Source organism: Lissotriton vulgaris, chromosome 1_1 (genome assembly GCF_964263255.1).
Source record: "Lissotriton vulgaris chromosome 1_1, aLisVul1.2, whole genome shotgun sequence".
NCBI lineage: Eukaryota > Metazoa > Chordata > Amphibia > Caudata > Salamandridae > Lissotriton > Lissotriton vulgaris.
In genome coordinates, this window is record NC_141685.1 from 458,290,394 (window position 1) to 458,307,822 (window position 17,429).

Consider the following 17,429-nt stretch of genomic DNA (forward strand, 5'->3'; position numbering starts at 1 on the left):
TCTTACACTGTTGCACAGACTTGCTATACTGTGAAAATTAGCTTTTGCTGGTGCAGTCACGTTGCTCAAATGGGTGCATTTATTTATGTTTTCCTTGTCTTAATTGCTTGATTTTGCTTGCAAGAAAATGTCACTCATAGTCGAAGAAATGTCACTCATAATTACTCTTAAATTATGAAAATGTCACACATAACAATCTGAAACCTTGGCATCTATGAGTCATGGAATATTTACAGAACATCAGATATCATTATAATGCATTGCAACAGCTGAGCTCTTGGTGCGTGTTATTTTGGCCCATCTAAACTTTACATTTACAGCATGGTACTGAGGAGCATGGTATATTTACACTTGATTACTAACTTGTGTGTTGGTTACCAACTCCCACCTTTAATATGAAGGCTATGGATTACGGATAGACGCTACTCTACAGGGAGGGGAGTAGCGTCTCAATCTCGTTTAGACGTAGAGTTTGTGTCTGACGGGCCTCCAGCTTCCGCTCTATTGTTGATGCCCCATGGCCCAGCCCCTTCGCGTCTCTCTAACCAATGGGCGCTCTTTGACAACAGCCGGATTCGCCCCTGACTCGGAGAGCTACAGCCTAGCCGCGGACGTGGTTACGTGAAAGTATCCAGTGCTTTGCGTGTCACGGGAGACGGACATCTTCTCCTCTGTTGTTTCCTGTATAACGAAGAGATACTGTGGCTAACAAAGGCTGTACCTTCGTATGTACTGAAGCGTTACAATGGCTGGAATGAAAGGTAACTTTTCTGTCTTCAGTGGTTGGCTCTTGCAGGAGTATGCACGCTTAACACAATGTTTGGAGTTCTACGTTTGTGTTTTATCATAGCAAATGCAGTGTTTATAAATGCATTTTTTTTTACTGTCGGCTCATTTATTGAACCATTTACTGCTGCTTTTCAATGAGAAACAAGTGCATAGACGTGTATGTTTTTTTTATAGAAACATGCACGTTACTTACTGTGCACGTTTGTGTGTGTATAAAAGTTTTACATTTCATCGTTGACTGAAACGTATACTTTGAAGTGAAGGTTATGCTAATATGACATCACTTCCTATGACGAAGTAAGCGCATTAACAGCTGTTATAGGTCATAGTCCCCACTGAGATTGAAATAAACATGTAAATGACAGCTTTCTCATGTCATTGGGGAGACTATGGGGCAGATTTATGTTGGACTTGCGCCACGTTTGCGTCATGCAACGGCGGCGTAAATGTGGCGCATCCCAGTGACCTAGTTACAACGTGACGCATCTAGGCAGATGCGTCACGTTGTAAAGCCCTGCGCCACATGTGGGCGTTCCGGCGCAGGGTGGGCGTTCCGGGGCAGGTGCGCCTCGCATAAGTGGCTGAGTGAAATCTACGAGATTTCACTCAGTCACTTTTAGGCCAATGCTGTGTCAAAACCCTGTGCCTACTTGAAGCAGGCGTAAGGCTTGAGCTAGCATTGGACGGATAGGGCACCCCCGAGACTTGGTGCAGCTGCGTCGCGCTTTTGACGCAACTCCAGCAATGCGTCACCTTTACGGCACAGATGCGTCACGCATCTGTGGCGTTTTTGCCCCATGGTGTGCGGCGCACCATGGGTGGCGGAGCTGCGGCGCACAATAACTGGTGCATCCCTGGGGATGCGCCAGTTATTGTAAATCTGCCCCTTAAAGCCTCTACCCTTCTTGTGTTCCCACGGGCCATTGAATTTGACTACTCCATGTCCCATAGTCATGGACCCACGTACTGCAAACAGAATTTACTCTTTTGCACAACCCTGGAAGACTCCAAAAGAAATCATGTATACACCCAAAAGCCATCAAGCCCCCCAAGTGCTAGTGTACCTTAAATAAACGTTAAATAAATGTAAAAATATACCAGTTGCGGATCTATTTTTTCACAACATATGGATAAATACAAGTGACAAAAAAAAAAAAATATATGGATAAGTACAGACCGAAATGCATAAAAAGTGAATACCAGGAAGCCGGTACACCTAATAATGAGCCATTACAGCAGGATTTAAACAAGCATTGGCATAGCCAATAGGTCTCGCTTTTGGGACCTTATAAGTGTTTAGCCATGCAACAGTGGATGTTGTTGCACCAAGGATATTGTGCTGCATACCTAAATACTTATAAGGTCCCACAAGCGAGACCTATTGGCTATGCCAACGCTTGTTTCTGTTCTGGTCAGAATTAGTGAAAATGTAAAAGATACATCAGAAGCAATGGTGAGAAGATACCCCACACTCAGAAATCTGAAAAGTGTTTTAAACGTGGAAATATATACCCAAAAGGCAGCAAATCAAACTCTAGGGCAGGAGCAGAATGTTGGAGTCTGCTCACAATAGGTTTGGACTACAAAGAATCAACACTCAAATGTTAAGCTCTACGTGGAGTAACCTTCAACCTGCCCCAGTATGTTGTTGCCAGTCCACTATACTTACACATACCTTTCTACCGCTTGCTCTCCCTTTACCTTACTACTTCTATTCCAGGCTACCTCCTTTCTCTCACCTACAGAGTCTTCACTTAAGTTTCCATTGTTCCCTTTTTATCATTTTATCTTTCTTTATGTTAAGAAATATATATTTACATGAATACAACGTGCTGATAATCTGTGAAAGAGTGTACCTCATAATAGTGCAAAAAAACAAATGTTCCACACAATTCAGAACACTCAACACTCAAAGCAAAATATCATACATACATGGAACCTTCACTGCAAAAGACACAAATGATGGACTGTTAAAACTGGAATGGCAAGGGTAGCAATAAAATGATGGATTTAGGCCCAGATCTCTGTACTGAGGTGAATGTTTGACATTGTCAAGCAATTGTTCTTTTTGCATTTGTCACCCAAGTGTGACGGATATTCCCATAATCCCGGACGTGGTTATCTTGGCCTCCATGCCACAGGAGTCAAGCTAACCTGGCTGATGAAAGACTAATACCCCAAAACCTGTCCCAGGATGCTCGTTTCCAGTCCAGGGAGGACCTGGCTTGGCAGTTCCGGCTGGACTGTTCCCATTGGGTGCAGGGTCAAGACTGATTTGCTTATGGATGGGTTTCAACTGGAATGGCATGGAGAGCCAAAAACAATAGATTTAGGACTAGATCTCAGTACTGGGGTTTACGTTTTAACAATTTTTAGCATGCTGTCCATCAATTGTTCTTTTTGCATGGAACTGTCGCTACATTAGCAGGGCATAGTGACAGTGAAGCTACGAAGATTGGGACATACCCTTCTAACAAAAAAAAGCGCTAAAAACATCAACCAAACCACAGGAACAATAAATAGCAAGTACAACACCTTTGAGATTAACAATAAAAAAAGGTAAGACGCAACAACAGTATACAACAGCAAAGTGCTGCTCCTTTACCAGTGTAAAAGCTCCTAACCGGAGTACACCGTGAGAATCCACGGTCATGTAAATGTAAATTGATACTTGTATAGCGCACTACTCACACGCAAGGGTCTCAAGGCGCTTGTACGAACCCCGCTGTGGAACCCATCCTGGCTTTCCCTGTGAGGCGTCCACTCCTTGGCACCCCCAAGGTGGAGGCCAGGCATCCTTAGCGTTGTGGGGGCCGTTGTGGAGATTAAGCATGCTATTGCCCAGAGTTGCAGAGTGGGACTCCATGATTGGAATAGGCCCCGAGGCGAGAATTATCCGGTCCGTGCAATTTTGAGCCCAAGACCCGCCGAGGCTGGGAATTGAACCCTGGTCCCAGGCCAGACCTCTGCATCAGGGTCTGCCGCTCTAACCATTGAGCCACACTTCATACACCACCCAAGAGTCCACACAGCCCTATGACGTAACACTGAAAATGACTCGGATGCTTACACAAACCCAGGTCTATTTTCATCCTTAGGAAACATACCAATGACACATGCCATATTTCAGCCTCATGAACATCTCAACCAGACAATTGTGGGTACTCACATAACAGCTCACTAACAAGATAACATCTGGTGCTAATATTTCGCACATTTAGAGAACAAATAAAGACAAGTTTCCAAATACACCCGCAGTGAACTCACTAACCTAGGGCATCAACAGGCATTCATTCTTCCCCCCTTCGAAAGTTCATTCTTCCGGAACAACGGCACACAGTGAACATATCCCTAAAAATAGAAGGAAACGCACTTCCATTACACAAGCATGAACTTGTAATCCCCCCCATTCATTGCCCAGCAGTACCGCTCCCCTCCCCCAAAAAAGCACAGACAAAATACACTGAGATGGCTGTGCGAGATTGTTTTGATTTGACAGACTTTTTACAGCTTTATTGTTGAGAAAGCTGCCAGGTTCTTGTCGATGTAAATCAAACATGACAAAAAAGAATATGTTTATCGTCTCAAAGAGCACACATTGTCATCCTAGTATTCCCCGATACTGTAGGGAATTGCTAGGCGTGTGGATGTGCTCCATGAAAAAGGACCAAATGCAGTCCATCACAGTGAAGTTAGCCAATGGCTAATGTGGGCTGATATATTGCACCCTGCTGTAGGGTGAGGAGTAAAATGTGAATGACACAATAACAGGTAAATGGATGAATGGGGTGGATGAAACACCCTAGCTATTATTGATTTTAGTGAAATCGAAAGGCCTCGGTTAACGCCAAAGCTAAATAAAGTCGGAACTCTCATTTCCTCAATCAATAGCATGCAAGCAACACACTGTGAGCCAAACACCACTTAACCCACTCCCATAACGCAGAATAGACCTCAAGGATTTGCTTGTCTAGAGGAACAGCTTTACAAAATCTTTTTTTATACCTAAGCATGTCCCCTCCAGAACCCACATTTGAGGAATCTATTGGGGTCTCTAATAGGATTACCACTTTTGTAGATTGGCATGCCAACTTCTTACCTAGGCCTTTGGCACCAGTCAGGGTGGTGTAGTAGCACACAGGCCTACAGACTCGTTTCCATTGCTCGATTATGTAGGCAGCCTTAACTGGGTAAACCCCCAGGTAAAACATAATAATAATAATTTAAATCTAATTGTAAAGTTGTCACACTGTCATACACTTAATCATACAAACTGTTTCCTATTTAAAACAAACGCCCTAGTACTCTTTAGAGCTGGACTATATTACTCGGTGTTCAGCGGAATGTCTAGTGTTGACTCCACATCGCCATCTGTAAATAAACTCGTTGTGAAATACGGGCAATCCCAGGCTCAGACTTTTAATCATTCAGCATACACAGATGAGCAAATAAGATGGGGTGTAGAAAAACATGTTACGTTCACCGCAATGAAGACCCACAATTGTGGGTGGCATTTAGGGGCAGCATTAAAAAAAAGTTATGTCACCCATTTCAAGTGGCCTCTAGCAACAAAAAAACACGTTAATAGCAAAAAAAGTCTCTTTAAATGTGGGCAGCATTTCCTACTCAGTCAGTGTGACGATAAAAGAGAAAAAGCCGGCTCAAGTAAGCAAGTAAAACTTTATGGGCACTGCTACAAACAGCATTCGTTCGAGGTTCGAAAAGAAACGAGGGAATACATTGTGAGAGAAGTGAAAGTGAGGGTGCCAGACAACAGTGCTTTTTGAGATACATTAAATATTCCCTTGTTGGTAATGGCTGTAATAACAGGACGCACAAAAAACGCACACACAAAAGGAGGTGCACGGAAAAAGGCAATATAACAACAGATCACAGTGGGCCTGAAGAGCAACATACTGGGGTGGCGAATGGTTGTCGACGTAACGTTACAAGGGGCAGTGAAGTAAGGGCAGGACAGATGGGCCCTCGTCACCTTAATTCTGATAGCCAGTACGCCCTACCACCAAGCGATGGAAAACGGTTGCTCTCGTGTCTGGGCTCTCGGGCCTTCATTCTCTGCAAATAATAACCTTCATCAGCAGAGTAAAGGTGTTGTAATCATTGGACCGGGAACTAAACCATTCAATGATTGGAAACCAGTCATTTCCTTTTCTGTTAAGAGTGGTATTTCGAGTCGAGGATACAAGTGTTCTTTCCCCATGCTATCCATTTTCTGTGGTCAGGAGACAATGGTTCAACCCATTTTCTACAGTTTATACGTCATACGTCATAAGTATTAGGTAGAACCTAAGCTTACGCTTCTTTCTACTCTCCTTATCTACCATCTCTTCTGGTTGTAATCCAAAGAAAATGAGCAGAGGGCATGCTGAAATAACTTTCCTCGATTCGGTAAGAATCACACTAACATTATCCTAAAAAACATTAACTCTTTGGCACTCTATGAAAATGATCTGTCTCTAGAAGATCACATTTATTACATCTAGATTCTTGCCTCCTTGGAGGCTTACCTAATTTATATGGTGTCCAATATACCCCATGCAATGTAAACAGATCATTTCTTTTGAATGCAGCCTGTTTCACAATATCACATACCAAAAGATGCATGCCAGACTTCCTCTATATCTGCATCAGTCAATCTTCCTTTCCAAAAATTGTGAGGTGGTGAAGATTTTTCATCCTCTGCTTGCCACATTCAGCGATCTATCTATTTGTTTTTAGAGACATCAAAGTAAGCTCAAAATCCTGAGTCTCTTCGAAAACCTCCCTATGGGCTGATGTCCAGGGAAGTAAATGAAGGTACTTAAATTCAATTCACTTACCACCTGTAATTCTCTTTAGCTTCTCTCAACGCCCTCACGTAAGTCGCCTCATCTTTCTAACCCTACAATCTAGAGCTGGGAACAAAGTCCATCCTTCAAATAACCCGGATTACTCGGGTGGGGGGGGGGTCACATATTGGAGATAGTGTATAATACTAGGTATAAGTACTTTGTGTCTACAAACTTGTAGAGGAATCCTTTCTCTACCCCCTGGTAGCCTTAAATATCTGTGCTTTATCAGTCTTTCCCTCCCTCCTGGAAGTTTAACAAAAACCTCAATGACAAACTGAAATGCTGTGCAATACAATTGAACATCTGGGAGTTGCAGACCTCCTTTCCTTAGTTTACTTCATAATATTGTTTCCAAGGAATCCTGGCCTCTTTGAAAGCCCGTATAGAACTGTAAATATCTGTAGGATGGTAGGATCCTTCTGCATGGTTACCCCCACTTTTTGCCTGGTGCTAAGCTATTACTGACTAGTCTGACTGGGAATCTGCTAATCAGGACTCCAGTCTATCTGCTCTCTCCATAACTTGGTATGTTCAGTACTTAGGTACATCCCAGATTAGATACAGGGGTACCCTTATAAGTCTCTCGCCCATGGTACTAAGGTACCCAGGGCATAGGTATCCCAGAGGTCTCCCTTGGGCTGAAGCATGGATAATGCCACCAATGGGAGACCATTACAAATGGAACTACATGCCTGCCATTGCAGCCTGTGTACGCTGGTGCTAGCACCACTTACTAAAGATATAGGTTTCCTATATCTAGGGTCACTGCATTTGAAATGAAATGAAATGAAATTAGATTTGTTAAGCGCATGGCTGCCCAGGAGCGTCCCAGCGCTAATACACTCAGCTAGCTTCCAAGATCCTCAGACAGCGGACTCATATTCCTCGTGGAAAAAGGAATGTCTTTAAAGATTTCCGAAACCTCTGGAGACAGGGCTCCAGACGGAGAGCTGCAGGAAGATCAAACCTATAAATTACCCTTATAGCAGGCCTTTGCAATCCTGAAGGCAGGGTGCTTGGTTCTAAGTGAGAGGGTGCCCCTGCATGAGCAGGACACCCCTACAGCCTACAGAGTCCATTCTTCCGGGTTGTCAGTAAAGCAGCCATATACCATATACAAGGGCACAGCGTAATTACGCGATGATCATCTCGAAACTGGCTGCAACGAATCTTATCATGTTTGGTATCAAACATGTTGGAATCATACCCCCACACTGTAAACATTATTGGAGGTATGATTCCAAGCACTAGAAGAGCCCTCCGTTAGGCTCTTCATGCCACCGTACCAGTCTTCCAGACCCAGACAGCACAAAATGGTTGGTGCCGACCAGAGACACGATTCTGTCCTGCTGCTGCTGAACAAAACTTGAGCAGGGTAAGGCAGAACAATAGGTATCCTGTCACAGGGAGGTGTGACCACCTCCCAGACAGGATTTAGTGTATTGGGGCAGGGTGGGTGGGCTTGCCAGAGCCACTCAGCCTTCATGAGGGACACTTTCGGTGTCCCCATGCATAGTCCAGTTCAAACCAGTAGCTCCCGCTTTGAAGCAAAACTGGACAAAGGACATGGGAGTAACCTCTCCACTGTCCAGACCCTGCCCTGGGAGGGTCCCCTGAATCGTTCTAATTATTTCCCTAGGGTACTTAAGGGCTTACCTGTAGGTGGGTCCCTAGATTCGTTGTGGGACAAGATTCAGATCAGACACCACTTCTTCTACCGTCTGGGCTCTCTGGACTTCGTTTGGGCTCGACTTCGTCTCTCTTCCAGTCTACTCTATCGGCTGTGCCTGTGCACCATAAAGGAACCTTTCAAGGCCTGTGAACATCAGACACCTAAAGGAATCTCCCTTGAAGTGAAGGAGTCACATCCCTGCATTCACAGGCATCGCAAATAAGTTTACCGGTCTGCTGATCCTGAACTCCTCCAGACCTCGTAAGGTTCGGCAACACAGGTGGTAGTTATGCACAGCTCCCAAGGCGTGCCGTGCCCTCTCACCGAGTTTGAGGCCAGTATCACTTGTGGGGGCTGCAATAACTGAACCCCTGTGCACTGCATCAACTTGAAGTTGCAAAGGCTTGTTTGCTTCCTTCTAAGAACATCTTCAGGCTCCAAGTAGCCCTAACCTCAAGCATCTCCAGTGACCAGAATGTTTGGCCACACCGCATCGTGGCCTGCATCTTTTGGTGAGCTGCTTGTGGTCCTCTTGCAACTCCGGCCTGTGGGTCCATTTGAGGGTCATCTTTGCTTCTCTTGGGCTCCCCTGATTGCTCGAGGCCTGCCCTGACACCCCTTCTTGTGGTGAGTCCCCTGGACCTTGCTGGTCCTGACGTTGCTCCTTTCTCAGCTCTTGCGTTAGTTGCATTAGCCAAGGTTTGTTGGTGCTCCAACGGGAAACCGACTCCTCCGCACTCGACACCCTTCGTGGGAGAGCTCGTGCATGACTCCTAGTCTCCCTCAGCATCGCCTTGTCCTCACAGCAACATAGTCAAGGTCATCGACAACTTTCCTAAAACACCCGAATTCGGAGGGCATTCGTCTTCCAAGTCTCCTGGCCACTCCTGAGTGGCATAGACTCTGTCCCCCCTGCTTGCAGGCAGCCCTCAACTCGCATCCACCTTCGGATTCCACCGAACACTTTCTCCTTCTTTTGCAGCGGCACTTTACCAAAGTCCTCCATTGGGTTCGACAGCGGTTTCCGACACCACTTCACACGTATGCACCCGGCTTCCCTGGTGTAAGTAACGTTGGTACTAAGGTATCCGCGGGTGGGGTGGCTCTCCAACCTTCTGTCTTCCACAGGGTTTCTTCAGGGTCCACTGGGAAGGGTCCTTAATCTTTAAAAATCCAACAGCGACTTACACATAGACTTATATAGAGCACCCGGTCATGGTTCCACACTGCACACGCTCTCTGGGGGGGTTCCTTGTCACTCAACTTGGGTGGTTCCTTTGGTCCCCAGCACTTGTACGTCCTCTCAACATTGTTTTGATCCGAATCGTAGTTCTTATACATTTTTTTAGTATATGGTTTGGTCCCCCTGTGGGGTCGATATTCTGTGCTATTTACTGTTTTTCTTTGCAAAGTATTGTGTGCTTTGTGCATATGTCTGGGTAGGAGATACTTATATGTGTTAGAGAATATTATATAATAAATACATACGTTTATAAATACCTTGTGTGGTTCTTTTTCACTTAATCTATACTATAAGATTGCATTCTGGTAATACAAGCGGCTTTACACTCCTTCTGGACTACTCCCGAAGGCTGTTCTGTACAGCTATCACTTAGAGAGATTTCTAAGGTTGTCTAAGATTTCTTAAATCACCATAAGGGTTGTCTGGACTGGTGCAGGGTGCCCACTTTTATAAGTGGACATCATATACCAGGCCAACTTCTCACAATATCCCACTGTATTTTCTGGATGCATTTTTTGTCAAATCAGAGGAATACAGTTGCACAGAAAGGAAACTCTTGGTAAAATATTTATTTGATCGACTCTGCCATAATTAGTCAAGGATAGATTTTGCCTCCTTTGGAGAATAGCCTTAATCTTGCTAAACACTTTATAAAAAATTGTTATCTAAAATCACATCCAAATTTCGGTATACCCTAACTCCCAGATACATTATTTCTTTTTTGACCAGGTTACTTAGCAGGTCCTTAGCAGGTCCTGATTCCAGAGCATTAACTCAGTATTGTCCTGATTAATAACATGCCATGAGATGGCCGGTTCTTCTCTTAGCTTGTGAGCAAAAGCCTTAAAAAGAAGAGGGGGATAGCTGGCAATCCCGCTTGCCGCCCCTACTGATCTTAAATTTACCTGTTAAAGCCACATTGACAAACACCCTGGCTGAGTTCTTAGCATAAAGAACCTTGATCGCTTTAATAAAATTCCCCGGAACTCGAAATTCTATTAAACAAGCCCATAAATATTGACACTGCACCTGGCCAAAATCGTTTACTGCGTTAAACACCATTATCGCCGGCGGTGCTTCATGTACGGTTGCCAGATCTATAGAACCTATCAGCAGCTGCACTCGCTCTTGCATTGTCCTGCCTTGTAAGAATTTCTGATGGATGATATATCACCTTGCTCAACCTTCTTGATAAAATACTCTAATCTGCATTTAGCAAGGCAATTATACCATTCACTGTTGCAAGGAGACAGGCCCGAGTACTGCTTTTGTACCAGAAGCAGTTCAAATGAGAGCATAAAATAGCAAATCCAAAGCATTCGTCCAAAAGCACAATGGCCTTGGTTTGTTTATATTTTGAGGTGGGTGACCTGCTGAAATTTCGAGCCAGGCCCAAGCCTTTCTCTCGCTCAGCTTGAGGTCCAGTTGAAACCTTGAGCCCATTCTAGCAAGGAACTCTACAAAATAGTAAAAGAATTTACCTCGCCCCGGGCCGAACAGTCTCACTTCGTGCCTAACCAAGAATGGCTTGGCTCGATGTCCATTTTCTTCGAAAACAAAATTAAAACAATCTACTCCTCTTTTCCGAACATGGATTCAGGTCAATCCCAGCTAACCAACAAAACTTGGAGAAACCCCTCGTGGATGCACACACGGTCACACCTTGTTTAACTCTATTCGATCCGATAACAATCACCGATGTATCTGAGGGCCTATACAAAGTAAAATCTGGCTCCCCAACGGATCCCCTCCCTCCCTGCTCTTGCGCCAAAATCATACCACTACTGACTGATCCACTCATGAATATTTTAACTCTTCATTAGATCAAGCCAGGGCACCAACAAAATGGAAACATCCCATGTCAGGCCTATCCTAAAAGAAACTTTAAATGACCCCATCCTATTGGTTAACTACTGGCCCATTTCCATACTACCACTAAGTATTGGAATACTTAGTGAACAAGTGGCTCACTATATTTATGGAGGCACACAGGATTTTAGATCCGTCCCAATCAGGCTTCCATGCTGCCCACGGTACGGAGACCGCAGTCCTAGAGATTGTGGATAATATCAGGCTTACGTTGGACAAAGGGGAGACAGCAATTCTGGTCCTTCTGGGCCTATCGGCAGCTTTTGATACCATCTCCCACAACATTCTGAAACATCGATTGTAAAAGATAGGTATCAGAGGAAAAGCCTGGCTGGGTAACTATCTTACTGACCGCTGCACTACAGCTCAAGTTGACTCCCTGAGCCCCAGCGGCCGCCCAGTCACCATGGGGGGTACCCCAAGGATCTATCCTAAATCCTATGCTGTTAAATCTATACTTGACCCCGCTGGCCAACGTTATTAAATCGTACAGCTTCGAAACCGTATCGTACGCTGACGATACCCAGTTACTTATTACATGCGGCCCAGACTACTCTGACACACGTCTCCCCTTTAAAAACTGCATGATTGATATAAGTAACTGGATGAGCAGCAACAAACTCCAACTAAACAGCAGTAAAACTGACATCTCTCTGTTTGGTAAGGCCGAGGAATTTTGGTCACATGAATGGAGGCCGCTGGAACTGGGCTCCTGTCCCCCCTAAACCTGCAATCCGCAACCTGGGGCTAACAATAGATCATGCCCTGTCCATGAAAAATCATGTCAGCCAGGTAATCAACATCTGCTACGGGATTATGCGTAATCTCCGGAAGATCTTCAAATGGCTTCCTATCGAAGCCAGGAAGCCTTTGGTGCAGGGCTTGGTCATCAGCCGGCTCGATTACTGCAATGCTCTGTTTTTTGGACTCAAGAAAAAACCTGCTTTCCAAACTGCAGACCCTGCAGAATGCGGCGGCCAGACTGACTCTCGACCTTCCGCCTAGAACCCCTTCCACCCTTACCTTGAAAAAACTCCATTGGCTCCCCATCCGCCAAAGAAGCCACTTTAAGATTCTGAGTCTCACGCACGCCATCTTGTATAATTTTGGTCCTAATTACCTCGGAAAGAAGCTTAACTGGTATGCACCAAATAGACCACTAAGATCCAGCAATAAATCATTCCTGATCCAGCCTCGTGTCCGTACTTCTTGAAATGGCCACCGCTCTTTTTCTTATCTTGCCCCTCGGCTGTGGAATAGACTACCCCCTCACCTTTTATCCATTTCTGAACACAAACTCTTCCGTGCAAGTCTTAAAACCTGGCTGTTCCCGAAATGATGCTCGCCGTTGCCTGGAACATCTTTTTGGCACTGTTCAACTGTTTTTCTCTGCCCAAGCGCCTGAGACCTTGCGGTGATAAGTTGCGCTCTATAAAAACATTTGTCCTGAGCATAACGAGCCGAGCTTTCATGTGGGTTATGCCTGCTATCCTTGGTGTACCCTCATGCACAAGAGTTAAAAACAAAGCCTTAATATTTGAGGTTAGACAGGATAAACAGATATCCAGTTATTGGCTGATTTGTACAAAGTGAAACCAGAAAGCAGCTTACCCACTTAACCAAATTGTGTGATCTTAGGCAGATATTTGAGTTTACAGATCCTCCTTTTTCTTCACTATCCCATTTGAAAGCATCTTCAAATTTGTGTTTTTTTAATACGAGCTTTACCAAACCTATTGTTTGATTTAATAGACCATTATGTTGCTCCATCTATAAGAATTTGAACCACAAACATACAGGGCTCACATGAAAACTGTATTGCTTCTTAGTTCACCGATGGTACTATTACCATGAGGGAGCTGGGGCAGGAATTGTTGGTTCTAAGTCCATGTTTAAAATCTGTCACTTTTAATAAGTACTTCGCAGTGCTATAATGTGATATATTAACCTTAAAGCTTCCACATAAAAATGTTTGAATTTTGAAGAGAGTATGTCATATTTTACCTGATGATGTTGTATGATTTATATTGCAAACATTTTCAGGGTTCGGCTCATGCACAGTCTCCAAGAGCCAAGCCTAGGCTCGGCTCACCTTGTTAATTCTTGGCTTACCCACTTCTATTTATATTGCACAGACCCTGGACAGAGAGGATCTCGGGGCCTTATTTAGACATTGGCAGACATGATAACCTGTTAAAACGTGACAGAAATCTCTTCCCTCCTATTAAAAGTTAGTTATATCCTATGGCAGTTGTAAAACAGCTGACAGGACCCCCCATCCCCCAACGTTTGCTAATGAGTAACGCTCTGCAAACCTCTGAAGGCTTCAGTGCCTCTGAGGAGTGACAATTTGTTAGCAGGCCTCTTTAGTGATGATCCCTTCCTGAGTTGTATACCAGTTACATCCACAGGTCTTTTACGAATTATTTTTATGCTTTTAAGAATCCTTTACTGGATTTGCACATGCCTAAGGAGGATAACCTGCTTCTGCGATTCTGAAATCATGTTTTGGCGGGTTGGGGATGTGGATACAATGCAACTTTATTTGCTGGACCAGATTCCAAACACATTTCTCTCCCTTCCCATCCCACTCAAGCTCAGGGTGCTGTTGAAGAATCAGAAGGAGGAATTGGCAATGATATTAGTAGCTCCTCGTGTGTCCCATCCTCTACCTTACTCTTCCTCTGTCAGCCCTCGCGTGTCATCGCCTATTAGCATGAATTTGAAAGGTATTCTGTTCTGAGTAAGGATGCTCTGGAAGGTGAATGTATTTGCAAAAGTCCAGGTAGTCAGATAGAGTTACTAGTAGTGCAGAGCATTGGGTCAATGTCAATAAAATAGAATAGAGAATCAGGTTTATGCACAACGTCCTGTGATTTCTTGAAAGATCTTTGACGACTTGGAAATGGGGTTTTTGAAGTGATTGGTTTCCATCTTTCTTACAGAGTGAATGAACACCCACTTGGGCATTTAAAAATCGATGGCAGTTAATGTCAGTGAGGGATGCCTTTTTCAAAGCTTCCAGAACCACAGATAAGCGGTTAATGCACTGTTGCCTTCAATAGACGTCCTTGATTCAGTAAAGTCTGTAAAAATAACCACTTAAGCCTATGAAATGTTTTATTGACCTCTTTTAGGGCAATACCTTACTGATTACCTCCGCAAGAAAGTTCCAGAGGTAGGAGCTGTAATTAATCCTGACCCTTATCTGAAGTCCTGTCCGATACAGTCAACCGAAGGCTTGGTCCAGGTTGTCGACTCGCAGTGACCTCTCATATTTCCATGTGGATTAGGACCCTATTTTGTCAGTGTTGTTTCCTGATCCAATTCCTAGGGTACAGAGATGGCTACACATCTTTAGAGTGCCTAAAGGGCTGATCACCCCACTGGAATATAAAATCCTTTTTCTCCGGTCAAAGATGAGCCATGCTGCCCTGAGTACTATGAGCCATGAGGTTCAAGGTATGATTGCCCATGCATATGTGTCGGCGTTTGTGGATCTTCCTCCAGGTTTCGGTGTACAAGAGCCAGTGTGTCTTTAACACAATGGCATAGCAAGGGTACCATGGGCCTTAACCCCTTCGACGTTGATGACGAGCTGGGCTCGTCATGGCGTAGCCTCCTCGCACGCTGATGACGAGCCCAGCTCGTCACGTAAAGTGCGATTTACGAAAACTCAGCGCAGGAGCGGAATTCCGCTAGCGCGCATGGAGTTAATACAAGCAAAGTTTAATTGGACGCTCGTGCCCAACTGTTGTGTGAACGGCAAAAGACAGCCATAAAAGCAGATCAATGGGTGCCTCAAATCCCTGGGCCCAGGTTGCACTGCACTTGCTGCACGATTGATAACCACTGTTTTACTCTCCCAGAGACCTAAAGACTACATAGGTTTCTCGACATAACCTTTTACCGGAACTAGCAACAGAAATATTTGCAAGCTATGTTTAGAAAGGTAAGCTGTAGGAAAATGTCACGGATTGTACAACACTCTGGCATCTTTCATTTTAGTATTTGACATAGTGCAGAAAAATGGCTATACACAAAAAGATTCTCAAATCATCGGTTAGATGTGAATGTGATAAGAAGTCCTTTCAGGCCACCACTAGGGGATATTTGTCTAGATTTCCAGGAGGCCTGATTTCCAACAATGTAGGTGGTGCTTGGTTACCCTGAGCGCAGAACCACCTGCGCAGGAAACTGCATTGGGGTCGTTTATTGGATTTACTGTTACAGTGATGCTTTTTGTCTTAAAAGTACACATTAGTTGTTGGAACGTTGTTAATTTTGTTCAAATGTATGGCTCATGCACTGTATCATTTTCATGAGAACCATGTTTTGATTTCCTTCTGTCTAGCTCTTGTTGCCTTATCCTTCAGTGGAGCCATAGGTCTAACGTTCCTGATGCTCGGCTGTGTTTTGCAGAATTATGGGTATGATTTTTTTGTGGTTTAGATCACATAAACAAGTACGTTATCAAATACTTGTGTTTAACAAATAAACATTTGTAAACCTCTGTTCCAGGCACTTTTTTATAAATGTGTTTTTCTATTACAAAATGTTTGTTCTTCATGTCTTGGCTTTATTATGTTTTTTGTGTATCTGAAATGTGTTATTTTGATAGTAGTTATTTTAAAATATACACCAAGTGGGCCTTGACTCTGCTCAGAGGAGTATTCCTCTCACCTCAATCTTTTGGCTGGTTGGTGTTTCATTCTGCCATTTCTGGATTGCTTACTTTGCAACGTTTGGGATTATTTTATATCCCAAATCTGCTGCATCACACATAAAAAAAGTTATGCCTTGGATTCAGTGTATTCAGAAAGCAGGTTTTAGGTCTGGCCAAGTGTTGCAGCACGCATGTGCTGCACGCTCTGCAAGATATATTGTGAGAGAGGAGATTTCAGAAGGGGGCTTGAAGCCCCGCCCCTCATTTTCATTGGATGGCGTCATCGTTTACGGTAAACGGTGGCCTCCAATTGAAAATGAGGCTTCTTTGTTACTGCCCTTTCTCCTTTTAAGCCGGCCCATCCGGACTGGATCCTTTGCTTCACGGCTGTCGTGAAGCAATTTCTTATCTAAAGGAGGCTTGTTATATAAACAAGCCTTGAAGCAAAGGATCCAGTCCAGGTGGGCAGTCCCAAAAGGAGACAGGGCGGTAGCAAAGAAGCACTGTATGGAGAGCTGCTTTCAAAACATTTTTTTTATAAAGGTTTAGCCACCCAAGTCGTTGGAAAATCAAGGAATACTGGGTGTAGGTGGTCTGATAGCCCTCGAAGGCCCTCAGGGCGCTGTCGGTTAGTTTAACGTGAAGACAAGCACCTTACTGCTGCCTTTCACCCTCCCGCAGGACAGTCCATAGCTCTGCTCTTCTTTCAACATCGCCATCTTGCAACCATTTTCCTCACTGCCGCCGCGAAGCTACCACCCGCTCCCAGTTTGATTAACTATTCATGAGGCGTGGTGACGCAGACGGAGCGAGCAGTCCGGTACAGCGGTGGGAAGCTAGCGAGAAATGCATTGGTGGCAAAGTCCCTCTTCGGATGGGAATAGTCCGGGCTGCCTGATTGGTGCCCGAGGAGGTGGTTGGTTTGCATGGCCGGGCCCCCTTCTGGCCAATAGGGGCGTCAGTAAATGAGCCTGGCATGTGATGTGCACAGTGACAGTAAATGGTCAGTCAGCTGTGAGGTGAAGGTCAAGCACTGCTGACTGACCGTGCCCATTCCCCTCGAACCTACCTGCTTCAGGGGTTCCCAGACAGATATTAATGTTACAATAATCTGCAAAAGAACAACGTGATGAACGCTCGCACTAGCTATCTGCAATAGTTGATTTCTTTTACGGATTTCTTTAACAATTCAGAACATTCTAAGGCGTTTAGCTACAAACTCACTAGCATAATAATCAATTAACTGCTGTGACCCTCCAAAAATGTTTTTTAAACAAAACTTCAAGACAGACCATTATCTGTTTGTCAGAGACCTCACTTTTACAATTTAAAATTGCG

At 44.4% G+C, this 17,429-nt stretch overlaps 1 protein-coding gene across 1 annotated transcript in view; it reads left to right on the forward strand.

Moving 5' to 3' along the window:
* The first annotated feature begins 550 nt into the window (after nt 1-550).
* The window catches only part of LEPROT (leptin receptor overlapping transcript), a 71,849-nt gene continuing 54,970 nt past the window's right edge, over nt 551-17,429 (forward strand). The window contains exons 1-2 of the mRNA XM_086953731.1: nt 551-761; nt 15,780-15,855. Of these exons, the coding sequence (XP_086809857.1) occupies nt 746-761; nt 15,780-15,855 (92 nt within the window). The 5' untranslated portion in view covers nt 551-745. The remainder of the gene's footprint in view (nt 762-15,779; nt 15,856-17,429) is intronic.